This window comes from Topomyia yanbarensis, chromosome 2 (assembly GCF_030247195.1).
Source record: "Topomyia yanbarensis strain Yona2022 chromosome 2, ASM3024719v1, whole genome shotgun sequence".
Taxonomy (NCBI): Eukaryota; Metazoa; Arthropoda; class Insecta; order Diptera; family Culicidae; genus Topomyia; species Topomyia yanbarensis.
The window spans coordinates 56,493,528-56,516,036 of NC_080671.1; the positions used below are offsets into that span (position 1 = coordinate 56,493,528).

The 22,509-nt window shown below is 39.1% G+C and overlaps 1 protein-coding gene across 4 annotated transcripts in view; it reads left to right on the forward strand.

The window, feature by feature from the left end:
• LOC131685604 (NPC intracellular cholesterol transporter 1) overlaps positions 1-22,115 on the forward strand; it is a 111,319-nt gene extending 89,204 nt beyond the window's left edge. For 2 of the 4 annotated variants that reach the window (XM_058969457.1, XM_058969456.1), the window contains 4 exons: positions 851-1,030; positions 1,101-2,948; positions 3,012-3,884; positions 19,321-22,115. In XM_058969457.1, the coding sequence (XP_058825440.1) occupies positions 851-1,030; positions 1,101-2,948; positions 3,012-3,884; positions 19,321-19,739 (3,320 nt within the window). In that variant the 3' untranslated portion in view covers positions 19,740-22,115. Of the gene's footprint in view, positions 1-850; positions 1,031-1,100; positions 2,949-3,011; positions 3,885-9,816; positions 9,897-11,179; positions 11,232-19,320 lie in introns of all 4 variants that reach the window. The other 2 variants (XM_058969460.1, XM_058969458.1) reach the window with 2 other exon arrangements.
• Positions 22,116-22,509: the final 394 nt, after the last annotated feature.

The window sequence follows — 22,509 nt, forward strand, 5'->3', positions numbered from 1 at the left end:
TTGTAATTGGGGTGGACTCTGATCACGAAAAACCATAGCTCCGACCAAGTTTACGAAATGACCGATGTAACGGATGCTCTGAATCTTCATATAGGCCACATTCAATAGGGTCTGTATACCGATCCTAAAATCGAATTCATAGCCAAAAACACCACAAAAATATTTTTGAAAAACAAGCGAAGTTCTTGGCTAAACATTGTAAATTGATCAGCTCTGTGAATGTTCCGGTTCACCTGGAAAGTCATTAGTTGACCAGTACGGTCCATATCTGAAAAAACTCAAACAAATGCTTTTGAAACCATGTACCGCCGTGTTCTTGAACCATGTATATGAATTAATCAGTTTTACGGATGGTCGGGATCTTCCGTAAGGGTATTTTCATTTAAATGAAAATTCTACAAAATACTTTCGAGAAAGCCACAATGTTCCAGAATCAATTTTGTGAATTGACCAGTTTTACATCTGTTCCGGAACATCTGTCCCTTGGTTTTCAATGAAACCTTATGGACTAGATTTATGAATCGACGAGTTTCATTCACCATATTTCGAATTTTATCGAATTCAACTGGGTTCATCAATGAATATCTAGAAATTTCAGGTTGTTTTTTTCTCGGTGTACTGTTATGCAACAAGCACGTGATATAGAATGATTATTTTCGATTTATTGAAATACTTATTTCAATACATTTAATCTTGATAATTAATATAAGTTATTAGATCCGCGCTTGAGTGGAATCTAGTCGAGAAATTTTTAAACTGAAGAATAATCCCTGTTGGGCTAAACATAACATTGGAACTTATTACAAATAGATCTTTTCTACTTTTAATTCGATCCCTCCTCTCCATACAGGTGCCAGCTGGGATGGTGAACAAGAACTCCGGCCGCATCCTTCGGTTCTTCATGGAGACGAAGATACCGAAGCCGGCTACTTTGAGCGGTTGGGTGCGAAAACGGAAACCGTACTGGAGAAATTCTTCACCGCTTGGGGTACGACGTGCGCCAGAAACCCGTGGATCGTTTTACTGCTTGGTAAGCTACACAAAAATTCGCTTTTCCAATATTCTCTACCTTAAAACTACAACCAATAACTCGTTCGCAGGTATCCTCTTCATCGTGGCTATGGGCTTCGGTATCATGTTCCTGCACGTAACAACCAACCCGGTCGAGCTGTGGGCTTCGCCCACTTCACGGTCCCGCGTCGAACGTGAGTACTTCGATTCGCACTTCGAACCGTTCTACCGGATCGAACAGATCATTATCAAGGCGGAAAATTTGTCCAACGTTATTCACAACACCTCTAATGGGGTGATCGAGTTTGGACCGGTATTCAACAAACAGTTCCTCTTGGATGTGTTCGAGCTGCAGGAGTCAATCAAGAAAGTAGAAACCAAACTAGACGATAATAGTACCGTAGGATTGAAGGATATTTGCTATGCACCTCTGAGTTCGGACTACCGGGGGCCTATCGAAACAGAGGATTGTGTTGTGCAGTCGTTGTGGGGCTACTTCCAGGATGATATTGAAAATTTCGATGCGGAGGACGAAGATCCACAAGGATATCCCGTCATTTACCTCGACAAACTGATGCAGTGTTTCGGTAACGCGTACAATCCGGAATGTTTAGCACCTTATGGCGGGCCTGTTGATCCAGCAATTGCCCTTGGAGGCATCCCGCAACCAAAATCATCGGACGAAAAGCCCAAATATGAAAACGCTAACGCTGTCATTCTGACCTTCCTGGTTAAGAATTATCATGACAAAACTAAACTGAAAGCTGCGCTGACCTGGGAACAAAGCTATGTAGATTTCATGAAGAATTGGACGCGAGCTAACATGAGTATTGCTTTCACTTCGGAAAGATCGATTGAAGACGAGTTGCGACGAGAATCGCAGTCAGATGTTTCCACTATTCTAGTATCGTACATCATCATGTTTGCTTACATTGCCGTTTCACTGGGTCATGTAAATCAGTGGAACAGGGCGCTAATCGATTCTAAGATTACGCTAGGTCTTGGTGGGGTCATTATTGTGCTAGCCTCTGTCGTAGCTTCCGTCGGTATATTCGGCTACATTGGGATTCCTGCTACTCTTATTATAGTCGAAGTCATTCCGTTCCTAGTTCTCGCAGTTGGTGTGGACAACATTTTCATTCTGGTACAAACGCATCAGAGAGACACTAAGAAACCGAATGAAACGCATGCAGAACACATTGGTCGCATCCTTGGTCGTGTAGGACCTTCCATTCTGTTAACAGCGATCAGCGAAAGCTGTTGCTTTTTCCTGGGTGGTCTCTCCGACATGCCTGCGGTTCGTGCCTTCGCTCTCTATGCCGGTATGGCATTACTGATTGATTTCCTGCTACAAATCACATGTTTCGTGAGTCTACTCGCTCTGGACACAGCACGACAGGCGGACAACCGGTTAGATGTCTTGTTCTTCTTGCGTGGCTCCAAGAAAGACATGCCTACCGGTGCCAGCAAGGAAGGTTTGCTGTACAAGTTCTTCAAGAGTATTTATGTGCCTTTCATTATGAAAAAAGCGGTTCGTGTTATAGTGATGGTCATATTTTTCGGCTGGTTGTGCAGTAGCATATCTGTAGCACCTCACATTGACATCGGTTTGGATCAGGAGCTGTCCATGCCCGGAGATAGCTTCGTACTCAAATATTTCCGCTATCTGGGCAAGTATCTTAGCATTGGTCCTCCAATGTATTTCGTGGTCAAGGGCGGCCTCAATTATTCACAATCGTACGATCAGAATTTAATCTGTGGAGGACAGTATTGCAACTTGGACAGTTTGTCCACACAGGTGTACATTTCTAGTAAGAGACCGGAGGAAACCTACATCGCTCGACCAGCAGCATCCTGGTTAGATGACTATATCGATTGGTCTGCGGCGGATTCATGCTGCCGGCAACAGCCTAATGGAAGCTTCTGCCCACATGAATGTAAGTTTTTTCTCGTTGTTGCGAATAGACCAGCTTGATTCTAATTATATGTTTCATTCGCAGTGACTAGTTGCCATAAATGTAGCATAAATCGTACTTCGGAGAATAGACCTACTTCAAATAGCTTCCGCCGGTATGTGTCATTCTTCTTGCAGGACAATCCAGATGAAAACTGTGCAAAGGCAGGTCATGCAGCGTACGGCAATGCAGTCAATATCATAACACCAATGCAAAGCAACTACAGTGACGTTGGGGCCTCGTACTTTATGGCGTATCACACAATTTTAAAGACGTCTTCCGATTACTTCGAAGCGTTGCGTTCGGCTCAGAAAATTTCCGCTAACATCACCAGCACGATCCACGCCAAGTTGCGTCTGGATGGCCGAAGCGAAACGGATATTCAGCAGGTCGAAGTGTTCCCGTACTCTGTATTCTACGTATTCTACGAGCAGTATTTAACCATGTGGCCGGACACGCTCAAGAGTATGGGCATTTCGGTGCTGGCCATCTTTATCGTGACATTCCTGCTAATGGGCTTCGATATCCACTCGTCGCTGGTGGTGGTCATTACTATTACGATGATCGTAATCAACATTGGCGGACTGATGTACCACTGGGACATTTCACTGAATGCCGTGTCGCTGGTAAATCTGGTGATGGCCGTCGGTATCAGTGTGGAATTCTGCTCCCATCTGGTGCACAGTTTCTCGGTATCGGTAGAGGAGACGCGCGAGAAACGAGCCGCCGATGCACTTACCAAAATGGGAAGCTCGGTCTTCTCTGGCATTACGCTGACCAAGTTCGGTGGCATCCTGGTGCTAGGGTTTGCCCAGAGTCAGATCTTCCAGGTGTTCTACTTTAGAATGTATTTGGGCATCGTGCTGTTCGGTGCCGCCCACGGATTGGTGTTCCTGCCAGTGCTGCTAAGTTATATCGGTAAGTGGGGTGTGTCGTGTGCTTGCGAATGCTAGGTGTTGTGCTGTGATGAATACTAAAAAAGACTTACGAGTAGAAAAATGTGTCGATATAAATGTCAGTGAGAGAGGACGATTGTAGTGAGAATCGATAACATAGAATGTCACTAGTGTCTCATAATAGATTATAAACGCTAACATTGATTTTTTGCATGCTAATCCACCCAGCCCGATGTGTGTGCGTGTGCATATTTTTTAAGAGCTACAGTACCCAATCAGCGTGGAAATGCTGTTCGGTGCATATTGTAGTACTAGAGTTGATGAAGCCTATTTTGCATGTGACTTTTTTTAATTAAAAAAATATTACCTATATTATTAGTGGAGCTGGTCATTTGGCATAATTTTTAGAAGTACTCATATTGGATTTCATTTGGCATAAAAACGGACATTAGGCATATCGATTTTTTTTAGGCAAGTGGGCAGACATGTGGTATAATTTTAAAATGCACCCCAAGTGGGGGTCGTTTGCTTCAATTTATTATAGCGATACCGAAATATTGAAAGGCTGCCAACATGTTTTCATTCCAAAAAAGGAAACAAATTGAACAACGATAATTATTAAAGAATCCAAACTATACCAACTGTTCTCAACCTTTTTCGTACCACGGACCCCTTAGAAATCGCCCTGGGTTGCTGCGGACTCCCTAGGATAAACATCGATTTTGTATGCTATCAATATGTTACTTTCAGTTAGGAAACAAGACTTGAAATTTCAATCTGCATTCGGAAAATATATTTTTCTTCGCGAACCCCCAGCAACGAGTTTATGGCCCCTGGGGGTCCGCTGACCCCAGGTTGAGATATACTGTTTTAGACAACGACCAACCTGATTTCATTTACTCGATGGATTCGCCGACCAACTGCAAAAACCGATGCTAATTTATTTCCATCCGCGGTCTTCGACAAAATCAACCATGATATTGTAATAGCCAAGCTAGATAAACTCGGTATTCACGGACAACTTCTTCGATTATTTCGTTAATATCTCGATGGAAGGCAACTCCCAATCAACTTTAAGGACTGTCTATCTGCACCGTTTCTCGTTAATCCGGCATCCAGCAAGGACGCCACCTCGGCCCTATAGTATTTTTCCTCTATTTTAATGATGTCAATATCAAAGTACAAGTACCCCACCTTTCCTGCACCGACAACTTGATTTTTCGACACTTACGGAATTTAACCGATGCCGAATTTATTGTTTGACGTTAAGAGCAGAGTTAAAAATGTTCAAATTCATTGAATGAAAATTGATCATATTCAGCTACATTTATTTTTAATATTCAGTGGCCCAACTGAAAACGTCAAACGAACAAACGGCTCACTCATTCAATGCAGATTTTCATTCATCTCCGAATATTGTACGAAGCGAACGTGCAGGAACCAATCAAAGTAGGCCATGGCACAATGTAAACGATGATAATTATTATTTTATATGCTTTTCCAACATTTGAAAACATTTACCTAGATAATTAGTGAAATGAATATTATTGTACGATATTCAACTGAATGAATAACATGGATTTTCGAATGAATATTTTTTCTATTCATCACAAGCCGCATCAGGTTCATTTTTAACCGTTAAAAAAGAGCTTCGATTAAAACGAGTAAAATAATTGAGTACTATATTCTGATTAGGTCAAATAACCTAATAAGAATTACGGTCGCAGGACAGAAAGGTCCTAAATTAGTTAAGATTTGCGGTTACGAATTCTGCTACATGCTTTACATCTTTTCGATTCTTCAATGTCAAAATTGCGGCCACGGATCCAAAAAGTGAAAATGAACATTCTGCGGGAAAGGATATAAAGAACCAGACTGTGGATAGTGCACCAATGCACAGTGCTCCAGAATGCAAATTTAGCAGAAATTTTGAGATGGTACTAAAACTAAACAACTTAGCCTAACTAAGTCTTTGGAAAAGGTTTCGTAAGTTTGTAAGCAGTATCTGTCATACTTTTCATCTTACAACAAATTTAAACGGCCCTATTCTGCGCGGCGTGTGACGTGAGACGACTAATCTCACCCCACTCTAAGTGACTTTTCTCACCCAATTCTGAAGAGTCACTTCGGGTGACGTGAGACACCCATTTAATCGCAATGGGGAATCTCACATCACCCGAGTCGACTCTCAGAATAGGATGAGAAAAGTCACGTAAAGTGAGGTGAGATTAGTCATCTCACGTCACACGCCGCGCAAAGAAGGGCAGAAAATTTAAGTTTAGGGTGCTTCTTAGTGTTTCTTAGAAAAAAAAACTCAGATTCAAATAACTTTTGCGATACTGATTTAAAGCTGAAGCTGTCTTCAGACAACTTTAAGATTGATTTAAAGCGAATAATTTGTTTCATTGCACCGCATATCTAACTATTATCGTTGAAAAGTTAAGAGCATTTTTTCGCCAAAAATGGGGTTCTAATATCACTCATTAGGGCATTTATGAAGAAAAACCATCTGTAGGATGTTTTCTGGTCGGATCTCTTCCTGGTACATGAAGCGGCCGCTGAGGAAGATCAAGTGGTTGAAGATCCCAGTCGTACCTACAACCCCCCAAATTGCGGCCAATTGAAAATTTCTAGGCGAACATTTTATGCCAAAACCGGTATAAGGCATATTTCAACATACTTCACGAGAACCAAGTCCAACAATTTGTAGAGATGAAGATATACGCGGATGAAGGGAATGGTTCTTTGCTAACTAAAGTCTCGGTTGAGGATGTGCCCGTGAGTACAGTTTACCGGATCCTGGTCTCCCTGAGCGTGGAGCGGAAGGCCGGTAGCGTCCATTCGGCGAAGATAATGACGAAGAAGAAGGAAGCGTTAAAAGGCTGTTCGACAACAAGGACGGAACGATTTTGCGTGACGCCGACCGAAAATATCACTGCTCCCATACCTTGATTCACCGCACCCTCAAGATAGAGGACATCATCTGTCGGAAGAAGACTCGGTCCCCCGAGTACACGGACGCGCAGATAGTGATCGTGAAATCGCGGTGCCGGTGGATGACGAAGAACTACAGCGGGACATGGTTCGTGCTGGACGACGAAAGTTACTTTCCGCTCTCGAAGACCCACATTCCAGTAAATGACAGCTACTATTCCAGCGACAAGTCGGTCACACCTCCCGAAGTAAAATATAAGTTTAAGCATAAATTCGAAGAAAAAAAGATATGCTGTGCATCGCCATATAGGACAGGGGGATTTTAAAGCCATGGTTCAAGCCGAGCGGTCTGGCCATCAATCAACAAGTGGACCAGGAGGAGTGTCTTTGAACAATTCTTATGTCGTTCTTAAAGGAACATCATGTGGATGGGAAGTACGTCTTCTGGGCGAACAAGGCGTCTTCCCATTACGCCAAGAAGACACTGGAGTATCTCGAGCATAAAAAGATACCGTACGTGCCGAAAGAAAGGAACCCAACCAACTTGCCCCAGTGCCGTCCCATTGAGGATTTTTTCGGCTCCCTCAGTGCCCTAATGTACAAAAATAATTTGGCGGGCCAAGGATACGATGCAGTTGACCACCAGGATCCGGAAGATGGACGTCAGTGCCGTCCAGCGTACTTGTTAGAGCATCGCGACTAAATTGCGTCGTACAGCTGACCAGGGCCCCTTCTCCAATATTCATTGACGTTTTTTTGAAGAATAAACATGTTTTTAATAAAAAATACTGAATTCGTTGAAATTTTGTGTTTGTTTTTTAACTACATGACTGAAAAAATTCTCATTTTTTATTGAACACCCGTTAATGTTTTTCACTTAACTTTCTTTTATCGTTTTCGTAGTAATGTCGTTGATCTTGCATGTGTGACACCGCAGCATTGATCTTGCAGGTGTGACACCACAATCTGATTATGTGCATCAATGACGGGTAAACTTGGCTGCAAACCGAGGTGGTTGCCGACCTATGACTTGATCCATCTGATGTGCTGGTTTACTTAATCATGGAATGCCTTTAGTATAGATTAGTATGCGAATGAAAGTGAACCTGCGGAACTACGTACTTACTGACGGCCCGCTTGCAAGTGTATATACAACGACTTTAATCAATGACACGAAATAATACTCTAGATAGATAAAAGCTATTTCTTTAATATCTGCTATTAAAAATCTAGCATTTGCATCAAATGATAATTTGTGCCAAGAAAATATCAAATGCTCCTTGTATCAAATGATCCATACCTTTTGCATAGTTAAAAACTAGGTAGGGGAATTATGGTTAAAACCGACACCCTCAGCTATTAAATTTTTTTTGGGTTACCACAAAACCAATAAAATTATAGTTTATACGCAGAATTCTTCTTCATAAAATTCTAAACAAGGCTTCATTTTGTGAGCGCTTCAAAAATTTATTTCATTAAAAATTATTGATTGCAAAACTCGGAAAACAAAGTGACTGGCACTGTGGGTAAAACCGACACCCCATAAAGGTAAGATCGACACCCCCTTTGCGTGAGTAATAAAGTGTAAGTGTATTGCGATTCAAACATGTGCTTTTTGTAGCTTCATCATGTAATGGGGGGAAGAGAGTTCGTAAGCATAGTGTTATAAACAAGAATATTTTATGCTACAGGATTATTTCGTGATATGGATATTTCCAAATAATCCTTACGCACACCATTGCAACCTGTCATTTTATTTCGTAAGAGAAGATTTGCAAGCGTTTTACATTCTGCTAATAGGATTCATTCACTTATAAGTGACACACACTTCTTGGTAAAACTACCTTATTCAGATTTTGATTTTTCGAGAAATACTATGACCATCAACGATCTACCAGGGTATACAAAAGATCATTGTCTCACTGTGATAAAGTACATCTATGACAAACCAACAGAACACTAGAAATTCGGTTTGATGAGCTTTCTGCAGAAATAGCAAAAGCTTCGATAGAATCTGATAAGCAAAATTCCAATTTTTTATTTTTAAAGAGACTTATAAGAAATAAACACAATACAAGTATTTCTGTGTATTTCTGCTCTTACTATAGTGTGCTAATAGTGTAAGAGAAGTATCACATAGATCCTCAGCCTTTTGTAATGAGTCGCAAGTAAACACAACCATCTTAACAGCATGTCGGTTTTACCATAATAGGGATTTTTCTAGGAAAAGTTGTGGGGTGCCGCTTTTACCCAGTGCCGGTTTTACCCATAATTCCCCTAAATGACCGTTTTCATGAAGATAAAACAATTATGTCAAATGAGCTTCTTTATGGTTACTTCTTTAAATTGTGTAAATTGTTTTATATAGAATGTCTTCATTTCGACAGACATTGTACCAAATGACCAAAAACTCACTAAAGAAAAGTAGTAAATATAGAAATATTGCTTATGTCTTATCAGTATTGTATGTCATATTTTTGGCTACTTCTTAGTTTAAAAAAAGATACGGACACCGTAAATACGCTAGACTAGCACAAGCATGCATGCCAGTTATTGGTCATTTTAAGAAAATTGCTCAAAAAATGTAGACTTCGAACATGAAAAAACCGACCAATAAGCATTTAAATGCATTTTTGGTGCACTATCTAGGCTCGACTACATCGGGTCACTGGCACCTTTCACCAATTTGTACATGTGATCAATGTTGTACCGTGGTATTAACAATGCAAAATTATGTTTGTGAAAAAAAACTATTTCTTAATTTATATTCTAGTACTACAATATGGCTCTTATTTGGATCGTGTGTCTTTGTCGCGGTGAACAGATGAATGAATGATTCGTTTTCTTGTTCCGTATATTGGACCTAAATTGTAATCTCTTTATCGTCTTTTTTCATCTCTTTTTGGCTTCGAACAAAAACAAAAATTCCGACCGAATCTGCTCATACTCGGACCATGACGTACTTGTCCCTGGGAATCATATAACATTTGACACTCACTAACTGCACACTCACACCACAGGCGCTCCCATCAACAAGGTGAAACTGGCGAACCACCGACGGCAGGCGATGCAGGACACCCAGGAGACGTCGCTCTCAAACGTAAGCAAACTGATCCGTTGTGGTTCTCATTGTTGTTATGTTTGTTGCACTAAGCCCACCCACCCGGCTGATGTTCCCGGCTGCTGTACATTGCTTGATCACACCAGTAATATTTTTAGTTGCACATGTACTAGTAGTAACCGCAGCAGTAGTATCAGTAGTAGTAGTAGAAGCGTGAGCTTTTGCTGCACCGCTAGTAGTAGCTTTAGATATCAACGAACGCCGACGGACGCTCAGCAACGGCGCTATTTCTTCGGAACAGTTCCTGCCGGGCGTTCTGATGCAGATGGAGATAAGTCTGAAACTAGCACCTGGTGGCAGCGCATTTTCTGCTGGAGGAAAATGACAAATGTCCTAGATCCACCCGGCGGCAGCACGATTTGCTCCAATGCGGACTATTGCCTTGGAACGACGCTTAAAGTTTAGATGAAATGGATCATGATCTGTTCCAGTGCGAATTATGTACTTTTTGTGTAGCTTGATTAGTTGGCTTTCATTACAACAGTTGGTACCATCATCATTTTTACGTTTAGATTAACGGTAACATGCATGAATGTTAGTATATTTGAATTATCGTTGATGAATGATCCTAAATGGCTACCCTTTGTTCTTTGTTAAATTTGTTGCATGTTTGACATTTTTTTTTAATTATAATTGATGTTGAGATCTACGAAAACGATATCAATTATACTCTTATGTTGGACATTTATACGACATATTTATTCTTACTCTTTAGGTGGCAAGCTTCATGTCATATTCCAAGATTAGCCTCGCTGCATGGTATAGGGAAATCCAGATTTAAGAAGTATTATTTTTTCAATCGAAACAAAAGTGTACAATACTTAAGCTAAAATAATTGGTGGTGGTTGAATTTGAATTACTGGTTATAAACAAAGCATTCTTCAAACATTAGTGATATTTTTTTCAGTTAGCTATCCTATTTATAGGAATTTCTTTGTGTATAAATTTAAATGTTAGAGCCTATCTCCCTAGTAGCAGATTGGCACTTTTTGGGCGTTATTATCTGTTCTGTATCCTAATCGAAATCAGCACTTTGCAATCATTTCAACAAAAGCAATATGTACTCATAATTTTATTTTATTATTCACCATTCGACCCTGCCCATAATCGTATATTTGTCCCATGTTCCCATGATCCCCTAACTACAAGAGACTGACTTGCGATTATAGGCAGTAAAAAATATTAAAATAATTGGATTGTAGGTTCCACCCGATTTTTTTCATTCCCACTCTCTTTTCTGTTTCGTCTTATTTTTTTTACAGCGCTGGGATGAAAGAATCTTTGTCTTTGACCAGGTTGAAGCCGATGTCCATGGTTAATAAGTATACTCCATGTTCTGTGTGTAGAACCTACCAAGCCAAAGTTCTTAGCGAATAAATCACCGAGTCTTTTAAGTAGTGCTTCAAAAGCACACAATTTAGACTTTCGCTCACCGCACTCTGTGTACTAGAGACTGTTGTTAACTTTTATGTTTTCGTTAAGTTGCTGTACCGTAGAAGAGTGTCTAAAATAGCCTGGTAAGAATGTATAGTTTTTACTACTGGTAGACGTAGGTTTCACGGTGCACGGAACTAAACACTGGTTTGTGAGATGATTACCAACTTAACGATAACAGCTAAGAAAAACAACAAAATAGCAATGTTAAAAAGTTATACAGCGCAGGATCTAAATGACGATCAAGATTATTATTATTATTATTATATAGCCACAATATTGGTAATAGGATTTTATAATTATGCCACACATACGACTTTTTGCATTGCTCAATTTTGCTTTAAGGTTGAACAGAGAGGAAGGCAAAAATCAAAAACGAAAAAAGCAGTTTTTTTCCACACCATCAATAAGCTTATATAGAATGTTGTTACAGTACTGCTGATTGATTTTTATGAAGATCTAACTCACGGTGTGGAAAAAAACTGCTTTTTTCGTTTTTGATTTTTGCCTTATTCTCTGTTCAACTTTAACAACACACTGTAAATATGTAAATATACCCAGAACAAGTTTTTAGCTAGAAAGAGGTACCAAAAAATGGCAGCACATGAAGTATCTAGTGTACTACTATTATAGGAATTATAGGCACCACTAGAGTAATGATCGAATAGTTAGCTCAAATCTTTTGCTGAACCATGACCAACTGCAAATTTCTAGTTTACTGGGTTCTGGACCGCCACTGCACACAATCCGCTTGCACATCTTCACACAGATTGTACACATACAGCGAATGTGGGGCCTGGCCCGAAGTTGACGACCTGCTCCAGGTTCGCTGTTGAACATCACATTTGTAGGTCTTGAGGTATTCGAGTTAGCAAGCGCTAAGGGTGCAAAGAGGATGCTGACATGCTGCGTACCAATTCGTATGATTGAAACGTGTGACCATCATGGAGAATATGCATGCGATTATCGGCGATATAAAAATGCTTCTTGTCAGAAGCACTTAAGATTATTAGAGTAGGTGGTTGAGTTATCGACAGCTTTTGATAGGCGTCAAAAGAGCCACCAGCTGATATATGTTGCGTCGATCGGTTGGCCTCCCTTTTTAGTAAAGAAGATGCGGACAGTATCTCAGGGGCTCTCTTCTAATTCGCGAAGAGTGGCTAGGCAGAGCTGTTTTTTGCTGAATAGTTGCGCTTTAGAACTGTGGCGAAGGTTACAAAATGTCGCTGATCCAACTTTTGGGTAGTTTGCTCAGCTGGCAGAATCATCGACGAATCGAAAAGAATGTTGAGCAAAATTTGTGCTAACAGCTGCTTCTCGGTAGTCTCGATCACTTTTGATTCCTAATGGTTGTGCTATTGATTGCCGTTGGGCCTGATGAGATGCTTGTTCCCGGACAGCCATACATTGTATACTACACGGTCAAAGCATTCCAGCAGCTGGCCAGGTACTCAAACCCACGTAGTATTGCGATAGACTTGTGCCCAAACCATGATGTTGTAGCTTCGAGTCGGTGCGATTCTTTCGATTAACCCGCGGACACCCGCGCTGTTGTACTTTGTACAGTACTTTTAGAGTTTCCGTTGATATTTTGTTGCAAAGACATTCATCAATACCAAACCACCTTGTATTCCTCAGATAACATGTTCTGTGGAAGCCATAATCATTTTTATACGTTGACACACTTCAAGTGCAACAATAAAATCCGAAATTGTTTTTAAAACAATGTAAAAGGGAACACGCGATATGGAAAGCTCTGTTCAAAATATCTTGGGAATTCGATCATGTAAGGGGTAACTGTTTCCGAAAACTAGTTCAGAAGATCAAGAGCTAGCCTGCGAAAGACCAAATAAATTGTACCCCTAGGTAGCGTCAGTGAGCATATTATTTTTTCAATTTACTGTATTTCAAGATTCTTCAAGAGTTTTCGACAAAATTGCTCGCGAGATCAAAACCTACGAGGTGGTACCTAAATAGAACGGGGTTAGACGCACTGTATTCCTTGTTCCTGATATATGAGAATCTCACTATTCTTTTCTTCGAACTACATATATTCGAAATTAGTGAATGTCACTACGGAGAGATTACATCAGTGATATTCCGAAAGCAAGCTCACTAAATTCTCTAATCTCGTCGTTTCATCTTAGGGACCGTTCATAAACCACGTAGACCGAAATTTAAGAATTTTTAACCCCTCCTCCCCCATAGTAGACCTTAGTAGACGTTTACCACCCCCCCCCCCACGCCAAAAGTCTACGTAGACTTTTGATTTTTTTTATTCGCGGGAAATGTGAAATTAGCAAGAAGCGCATTATAATGATCAATTAAAAATTAACGTTGAGATTTATTTCAAGCTTTTGAAATATTAAAGAAAGGTTTTTCACATTGGTTTTTGTCTATGATTGATCAAATCAATTAATACCAATTCAATGTGCTTTCCAACGTTTGTGTAGCGGAATACTTCTTTTCAAGGTTAGTCACTCAAATATATGTAAAAAGATATATTGCTATAACTAGCTCAAATTTTGGCCGAAGAGCGACCTACACAAACAATGCAGAATTGCTGAACACTTTTGGAGCCTTACTGGTGCATTCAAAATGATTAAATTATAAGAAACAATTACAAAATAATACTGTCGATGTGTATATCATCTAAACTAAAATAATAAACCAAACATGCACACAAATTTCACTTTTCGTGAACAAATTTCAATATTTCTAAGATAATAAGATAATCTAAATTGTCTTATTTGATTAAGGGAATGAAGCTATTGAAATCTTTCCAAAAATATTTATTTTTCTTATGTAATTAATAGCCGTATCACCTAAGAGTATTAGCGCAAAGTATCAAAGTTTAACTCCGAATATTTTCGAAGATAAATATAGTAGAGCCGGTTTGCACGGAGTTACGTAGGGTCAAGACGTAAAATTTAACGATTAAGATTTTGAAATCAGTGTAAATGATTGCAAGAGAAACTGATTAACTCGAGTAAACACTTTGTTGTAGAAGGTTAACTACACTACTGCTTTAACCACCGAAACCAATAAATAAAAATAAAAAATAATCCACTTTTTGTTAAAAATCGGGTGTTTTGTTATTACAATGCTTAACTTTGACCATTTTTTAACTTATGGTTCATGCATTTACTGGTCTATGCATGTCTGCTATCTAGTGGTGTCTCAGATGATTTCACAGCCAAAATCTTCCGTCGAGAGGAATTTTGGGCGATCGTCTATGGAACTTTCATTTTGTATTATTCCTAGAACCAAACTATATCAAAATATACGCAAGAATCAACACGGTGTGAGGTTGTCCAAAAAAAAATCGTGGGTACAGGGTTGAGTGGTCGCTTAACGAGTAGTTACCTCATTAGTGTACTAGCTTTGAAGTGTCTGTATAAATACTGAATAGACCGATGTATAATTAGTAACACGAGAATAAAAAATAAAAGTCTACTTAGACTTTTTCAAAGACCCCCCCTCCCCCCTCGTAGACAAACGTAGACTTTTGCCAGACCCCCCCCGCCTCCCTTATGAGTCTACGTGGTTTATGAACGGTCCCTTAATCAACTAAACTAAGTAATCATGTTAACAGTGATACAATGTTCATGGTTTTGTGTATCTAACAGGGGACGTTCTCTAAATAAAACACTCCGTTAATTCAGACTGGCGAACGTGAACTGTCGGCTCTCCATCCAGTTTACATATATTCAGATATATTCGAACTCATTATACAATATTTAATGTGTGTGTACTATGTTCTCGAGGGTGTTTACGTTATACCGCAGTCGATACACCACACATGGAATTATATGTATCAGACACGCCTATGTAGATTTGGTTTCCGCAACATACCTGTGCAACATCGTGTAACATCGGATATTCACGATGGTTATCGGTAACAGGGACTTCTTACAAACACACACCGAATCAATGACAACTATTTCTAAATACAGAATAATATTAAACAAATAAAATTGGCAGAATCATAAACTGTTCGACGAACCACCTAATAGCATTTAATCTTATGATCTACTTTGCAGGAGACATCGAGTGTCTGAAAAATTGGAAATTTGAGATATGGCAAGTTGGAAAAATTGCATGCTCACTAGCGCCATCTAGTGGCAGAATCCAAGATTAGTTTATTCCATCTCGTAGTTTTTGATCTGTTGAGCAACTATGCTGAAGATTCCATCCTGCTAAGAAATAACGAACTCGTGTTACAGTAGGTCAAAAATAGCATGCTCACTAGCGCCACCTAGTGGCAACATTCCGAACTATTTGGTAATCGACATGGTAGGTTGAAATCACCTGAACAACTTTGCGGAAGACACAAACGTGGTAAAGAAATCTGAAACTTTACATGCAGTTGGTCGAATAAACTTAAGCCTCACTAGCGCCGCCTGGCGAAAGATTTACAACATCTTCATTCACTCACCCAATAGCTTATAATTTTCAACATAAGTTTGCAGAAGAAAGCTTCAAATGATCAAGATCAGGAAGTATTCTAGAGACAAGCGGTAAAACTATCTGTATTGTACGCGAGTGCTCGAATTACAAAATTTGGCGCGAATGCCGGAGGGTTAACTCGGGGTCTGCTCCCTTACAGTTGGTTGCATTATCAGAATGCAATGCTGCACCAATTCTCTACGGATTCGAGGTGTACGGCCTTGGTAAAACGTACATCATGACGATCTTGGGGCGGTAGGTTCCTTGTTTTACCAATAAGAAACCAGCGTAATCCATACTTATTACTGCGAATGGTGGAGGTTACGATTCCTAATTGCGGAACGTTTCCCATTATCTGTGTCGTGGCTCCTGGTCTCACATGGAAACATTTTGCGCACAAGTGAGCGATTTGTCTTACGGTAGTGGGTGCCTTGAGCAACCACAACCAATACTGCTGTCGAATGATGTTGATGAGCGTTGATTGGCCGGGATGAAGCAGCTCGATGTGCATCGTCCTGATTCCTGATTAGCATCGTCGTGATGGGATGTTTTGAGGCATATGGCAGCTTGACGTGGACGAATCCGCCACCGACTCGGAGCAAGCCATCTTCCATAAATGGACGAAGACGGCTGCTCGTTCAGTGGACCATATGCGCGACTTCCGGAGGGTTAAGCACCCTCAATATCTAGGGGCACACCAAAGCTAGATTGCTGGAGCGAGAAGGCCTTTTCAATGCTGTAAACAACATCGTGAAGCAGAGTGATCGTGGATTTCCCACAATGAAAGGCATGTTGCATTTTGTGCAGTGGATATTCAATTAAACTAACGTTCTTGATGTGATTGTTGCGTAATTCGTTCCAAAGTTTTTAAAAGAAAATAAATTAAGCCGATAGACCTAAAACTCTTGGCTTTTTCATAGCGCCCTCTTTGGGAATAACTCATGAGTGGTTCAAACTCGAATGAGTGACGCAGAGTAGTGCACGGGATGATTTTGAAGAAAGGATCAGGAGTGCAGTTTTAGCTTCCGATGGCCCTACATTTTCTGACAGAGTGAAGTTCTGGAGTGTTGAAATGTTTGCCACTGTTTAGGAAAGCAAAAGTAGTACAACTTCAGACCTTCATGTGACCTCAAGAAGTCACTTTTGGAGATATTCCTGAATGTGGATTTGTCGGTAGACTTTTCTAGATTTAATAAAAAACTGGCTTATTTTGACACAACCACAGATCGCTTGCCACACAAAAAACTTTCTGTGTAATGCGACAGCTTCATCTTAGACCAATTCAAAAAAATCATACTTGAAAGTTTTTTTAATTACGGTTTTTAAACCAAAGCTTTGAAAGTTATACCTTGGCGTGGAAGAGCTGGTATATTAATACATGCTTGTAACTTAGTGTAGAATAATACTTCATCATTTACGGCTATTGCACAACCGCCAGAAGAAACCTAAAACGTTGGTGCACAATCGGGAATTGCGAATCAGAAAAGGTGACTATCTGTAAGTGATTTACTCAATGTAGAATGGATAAAGGCTATGATGCAAAAACTTAAGGTCCATGTTAAGTCTTCGGTGCGGATCAATACCTTGACCTAGCATGTTGTTAGTCGCCTCCTATGACATGAGAACAGGTTCCAATTCTTGGTTCAAATAGTGCAATTCAGCCCGCCGGACACTACACGGCTTAATAAATCTAAAAAAATTGAAACCTAAAAATTTGAAAATTTGGAGCTTATAAAACTGAAAATATTTAAAATTCTAAAATCAAATAAAAATCAAAAATTAAAAAACTTCAAAAATTTTATATGAAATTTTGAAAATTTTAACATTAAAATGTAAAAAAATAGGAAATAAATAAATTAAAAGAGCAAAGAATTAAAAAAAATAGTTAGCTACAAATTTGAAAATTTATGGATTTGGAAATATAAAAATTCAAGAGATAAAAAGTGCAAAAATTCGTAGATTCAAAACTTAAAGAATTAGAAAAAATGAGCAGTAAAAAATCAAAAAAATGAGAACTTGGAAAACTGAAAATAGGAAATTAAAAAATTGGAAATTTAGTTGATTGATAGATAAAAGAATAATAGTGAATCAAAATACTAAAAAATTCAAAGGATTAAAAAAATAAAAAAGATTAAGAATTAAAGAATTTGGAATTAAAAAATGGGGAAATTCAACAATTTGGATGCATCTAAAGGTCACACTTGTAAAAACTGGACCACTATGGTCAAAAAACGCCGGAGTTATTCCGGGCTGCGTTAGGGTAAGTTGGTTTTATCATTTGGGTTTTGTTATTACCATAGAAATTTTCTATGGGACTAACCTTAAACAGTTTTCAAACTTATAGGATTAACTAAAGCACATCCTAGTAAAGAGATTTATGGTTTGATCAATCTTCCCCGAGGGTCCTGGACCCGGTCATAAAAGGCTACTAATGAATACTCATTGGATCCATTGAAAAAATGATTCCAGGAATAACGAAGTCAGCGTAAAAGGGTAGAAGACTTTGTGTAAGAAGCAAATCCAACCATTTTCAGACTGCGAGGATATTTGACTGGTTCACCGGTGAATCCGTAATATGGTCCCAGAGGGTCACTTTTATCAAATCGCAAACCTGCATCATGCGACATACCATAAACAGAAACTGTGCTTCACAAGATTGTTGAAGGCATTCAAAATAAGTTGTGAGGCCATTTGGACACGTATTTCAGTGCCGGCGAATCCAGAATATAGTCCCAGAGAGTAATTTTAATCAAATCACAAAGCTTCATCATGTGACGTATCAAAAAACAGCTAATGGGCTTCACAAGACATGACATGACATTACTAACGTCTCGTGTGAGCTATAGTCAGGAGTATCCTCTTCAAATTTGAAACGCTTCTAGCTTATTGAAGTTTATATGCGACTTTTTAACAATTTACACGAAGTAAACCCTCTTGTTCACATTTGCACCGATAGATTACCTTGTATTGATCAGATTATGGCCAAAGGTAAGAATCAGAAAGATATATTTTCCTCAAATTATGCAAATCGTTGCAAGTAGGAAAAGATATTAAGCTTTAACAAAGAGCTACCGAAAAATGTCTATTGTAAATTAGTCTATTAGTTTAAACGCTTAATTTCTATCTCACTCCGTTAAAACGGCAGTTTTGGCAATATTTCAAACAATTTTTTTTTTTGAGCAGCCGTATTTTAAATACACATGATTTGAAGATTGCTTTGTTAACCACCATAGCTTTTCTATACGTTTTTCAACTGCTATTCTGTATGCCTAAGTTGTGTAAAACACGTTCGTATCATGAGTCAGTTTTTTAACCTTTTCGAGGCATCTTCTATAAAGATATTTGACGTTTTAGATCTTTTGATAGTTGGTGGATTCTAAAGGGTTAATTAACAGTATTGTTGTTATTCAAAAACTACCTGCGGACAGTCAGCTATATTTTGAATAACCGTTTTTCTAAGTTCTAGGATCACAACTAATATTGTCGTATTCGCTGAATGTTCACATTCCTATCTCCGTAGGCGTGATGTACCGCAGAAGACGTTCCAACGACAACGTCGCCTCCCGCAACACCAACCATGAGATTGAGAACGATGATAATGATGAAGATGAAGACCAAGAGCACCACTACTACCAACAGCACCACCAGCAGCAGCAGCAGCACCAGCAACAACAACAGCCACATGTCCTTGAACAACCATCCAGCAGTAGGCTGCGGGAGCCAGACCAACAGCAGCACGAAACGCGAGCCTTCGTCCATCCGGAAGCGTATACAGAGCAACTTACCGAACCTCTTCTGCAGCCATCAACCAGTCAGCGCGGCACCACGCACCGATCTGTAGGGGGAGGTGGAAGCAAAGCGACAACAACAGCAGCAGAACCTCCGTGTGACAAACATGTGATTCTCGACGACAAATCAGTAGCAGCCAGCGTCAACTAGGTTACTGCGCGAACTCATACTAAGTAACTATTATTATTTATTCAAATTCGAATTGTTGAGGCTGGTTCATCGACGTTTTCGCTCTCGCATTTGTAAAGTGGATACACATCGTATATTATATCATCATCTGGATCATACGAATTGTCACAGATCAAAAACTCATCTTTTCCTTAAAGATTCGAATGAATCGCACGAGTGCGGCTGATAACTATGTATAGTTCTATTATATTTGATAGAGAGAATAAAAAGTATGACGCACGTGGAGGAGAGGCGTTCTAATAGTAGCTGTTAAAACTAGGACCTTATTTTGTACTGAAAAATTACAGTTTATACAGATATAAGGAGTGCGTTGAAATGGATCTTTAGATAGACGATCACGAAAAGGTAAACATTCTTATGAGTAATTTCAAGCAGCGAAATGTTAGAAAAGAAAATCCAGTAAAATCAAAACTGTTGTTCTGACGACGAATCGCAGATACGAAAAGGTCGTTGGTAATTCTGTTATCCAATAAGGGAATGGGTCAAAAAACGCATTACAATTAAACCAATGAAACTGTCAATGTCTAGGAAATAATCAAATGAAAAAAGGCTAGTTTTTAGTTGTATAAGGAAGTAAATTATCTCTTACTAAATGTTATTAAAACATGGAGGAAAAAAATGAAAGCTTGTTCACGGTCCTACCTGTAAAGGTAGAATGGTCCATTGTTATACGGTTGCGGTTCATTCAAGTGAAGCGCGGTTTGGTGACAAAAGAAGAGTGCTAATGTGAATCGCCTTATTAATCGGTTCCTGTTTTCATCGTCGTTGCAGTTGATCTGCTCATGCAAGGTGTGTGAAGTGTTGTAGTTTCGCCTATTACCACAACGCCAGTGCGGAGCGATTGGAAAGTGTGTGTATGCGTGGGAAGGAAGCGAGTAAATGTATATTCCTGTATTTATGATAGTAGGTTACTGGCAGGCTTTGTGTGTCCGACCAAATAGAGCAAATTCTAGGAAATAGGAGAAGGAAAAGATAGGAAAAACTTTGTGGCTTAAATATTTATGCCATGAATTAGTGAAAAGAAGGCAGCAATGCACGGTGGTAATGCAGGTGACGAAAAGATGGTTTAATATCTTTGGTGGCGCACATCATGATCCCGAGAGGCTTGTTTGAGATTGTAACATACTACATTCCTTATAATATTTGTTCAAAAATTCTAAACGTTACATATTTCTTCGGGTTGCTCATTTTTGCTAAATTTGATTTGCAATCTCATTAATTTTCCGTTTCATCTAATGAGGATCGTATTCGATCGAACCCCTCAACGGATGGACTGTTAAGCAGAATATGGCATTCCGCTTAGTTTTTCATAACGAAAGATTGATTCTTCGAACGAATTCGACACCCATTTTATTTCACTCTAAATTAGAGAAAATGCAAACCACATTCCTCCGAGAACGCAATCCGTCGTAATGTAAAATAAGTCTATACTCAGCGTTGATCCAGTAACCACTAACTTTCTACTCACCTGAGCCAACATAATTAGAACTAACCTCGTGTGATAGTGAGGTTTGATTCATCTTATTTTAGGACACGTTACGTTTGCTGTGTCATGGATCCTTCTTTAGCAGTGTGCTTAAATAGCTCCCATTTCAACTAATAAACTGCCCTTACAAACGTATCGCTTACTCATTTACGTGTTGTTCAATAATATATGTTCCTGCAATTTGAATTTAAATTATTTTTTAACTTTGTAGAAGTGACATTAAATTCACTTCTCCAAACAACAACGAAAATACATACTATTCTAGCCATCATATTGAGCTATTCGTCGATAGAACTTCTCACCTGCTTCCACTGTGCAAGGAATGCTGTAAATGTTTCGGCCTTTAAAAATAACTTTATTCTTTGCATCTTCTGCTAAACAAATACTTTTTTTTATTAACGTTAAAAATGAATCCGGTCCAATAGTTATTTTCTTCTGTTTACTACGGCTGTAGGTTTATCATAGCTCTCGTAAGAAAGGCAGGCTTTCTTCGTGATTCCATTTATCGAAAAGTATTTCTAGAAGATAGGATGCACACACTAGGTTTGTATATTTTTTCAACTATTTCGTAGAACCACAGAAAAACATTGGCATAGGAAAGATTTATTCAATCATTTATATCTAGGTGAATGTTGTTCGTTTTAGTAAACATTATTTTAGGTCTCAACTAGCGGTGTGTCCTTATGAATCAAAGAGCTAATGTACGTATACAACGATTTTAGTTTGGCGATTTGAACTGTATTTTAGACCTATAATTTGTTGCAACATGTGGCAATAGAGGAATCAAACTGTTATTGTATTTTATCAAGAAAAGGTGGAAAATAAATGAACTGAACTATTATACTATATCAGGATTTTTGTTTTATTTTTGTTCCATTGTGTTTTAGTCTCGAAATGTGTAAAGCGTAAAAAAAAGTTTTCTGTGAAGATATAGAAAAGAATACAAAGTTGCTTAAACTGGGGAGAATAAAAGTAAATCAGAGAAATGAATAATGAGTGAAATTATGAGACACGATTGCATTGCGCAGCACTCGCACTGAAATGGAGTTCAGATATCGATTTCCGCTTACCAATGATTATTACAGTTGGCATCCGTGTCCACATTGCGATCTTATGATCACTGGTACTAATCAAAACCGAGCTTTCCTAATAAAACGTTTATACCATTCATAGTCGAACGATAGGTTACCTGACAGTAGAGATCATCAGCCATTATAAAATGTGCAAGAATCGAAGGGTTTTATT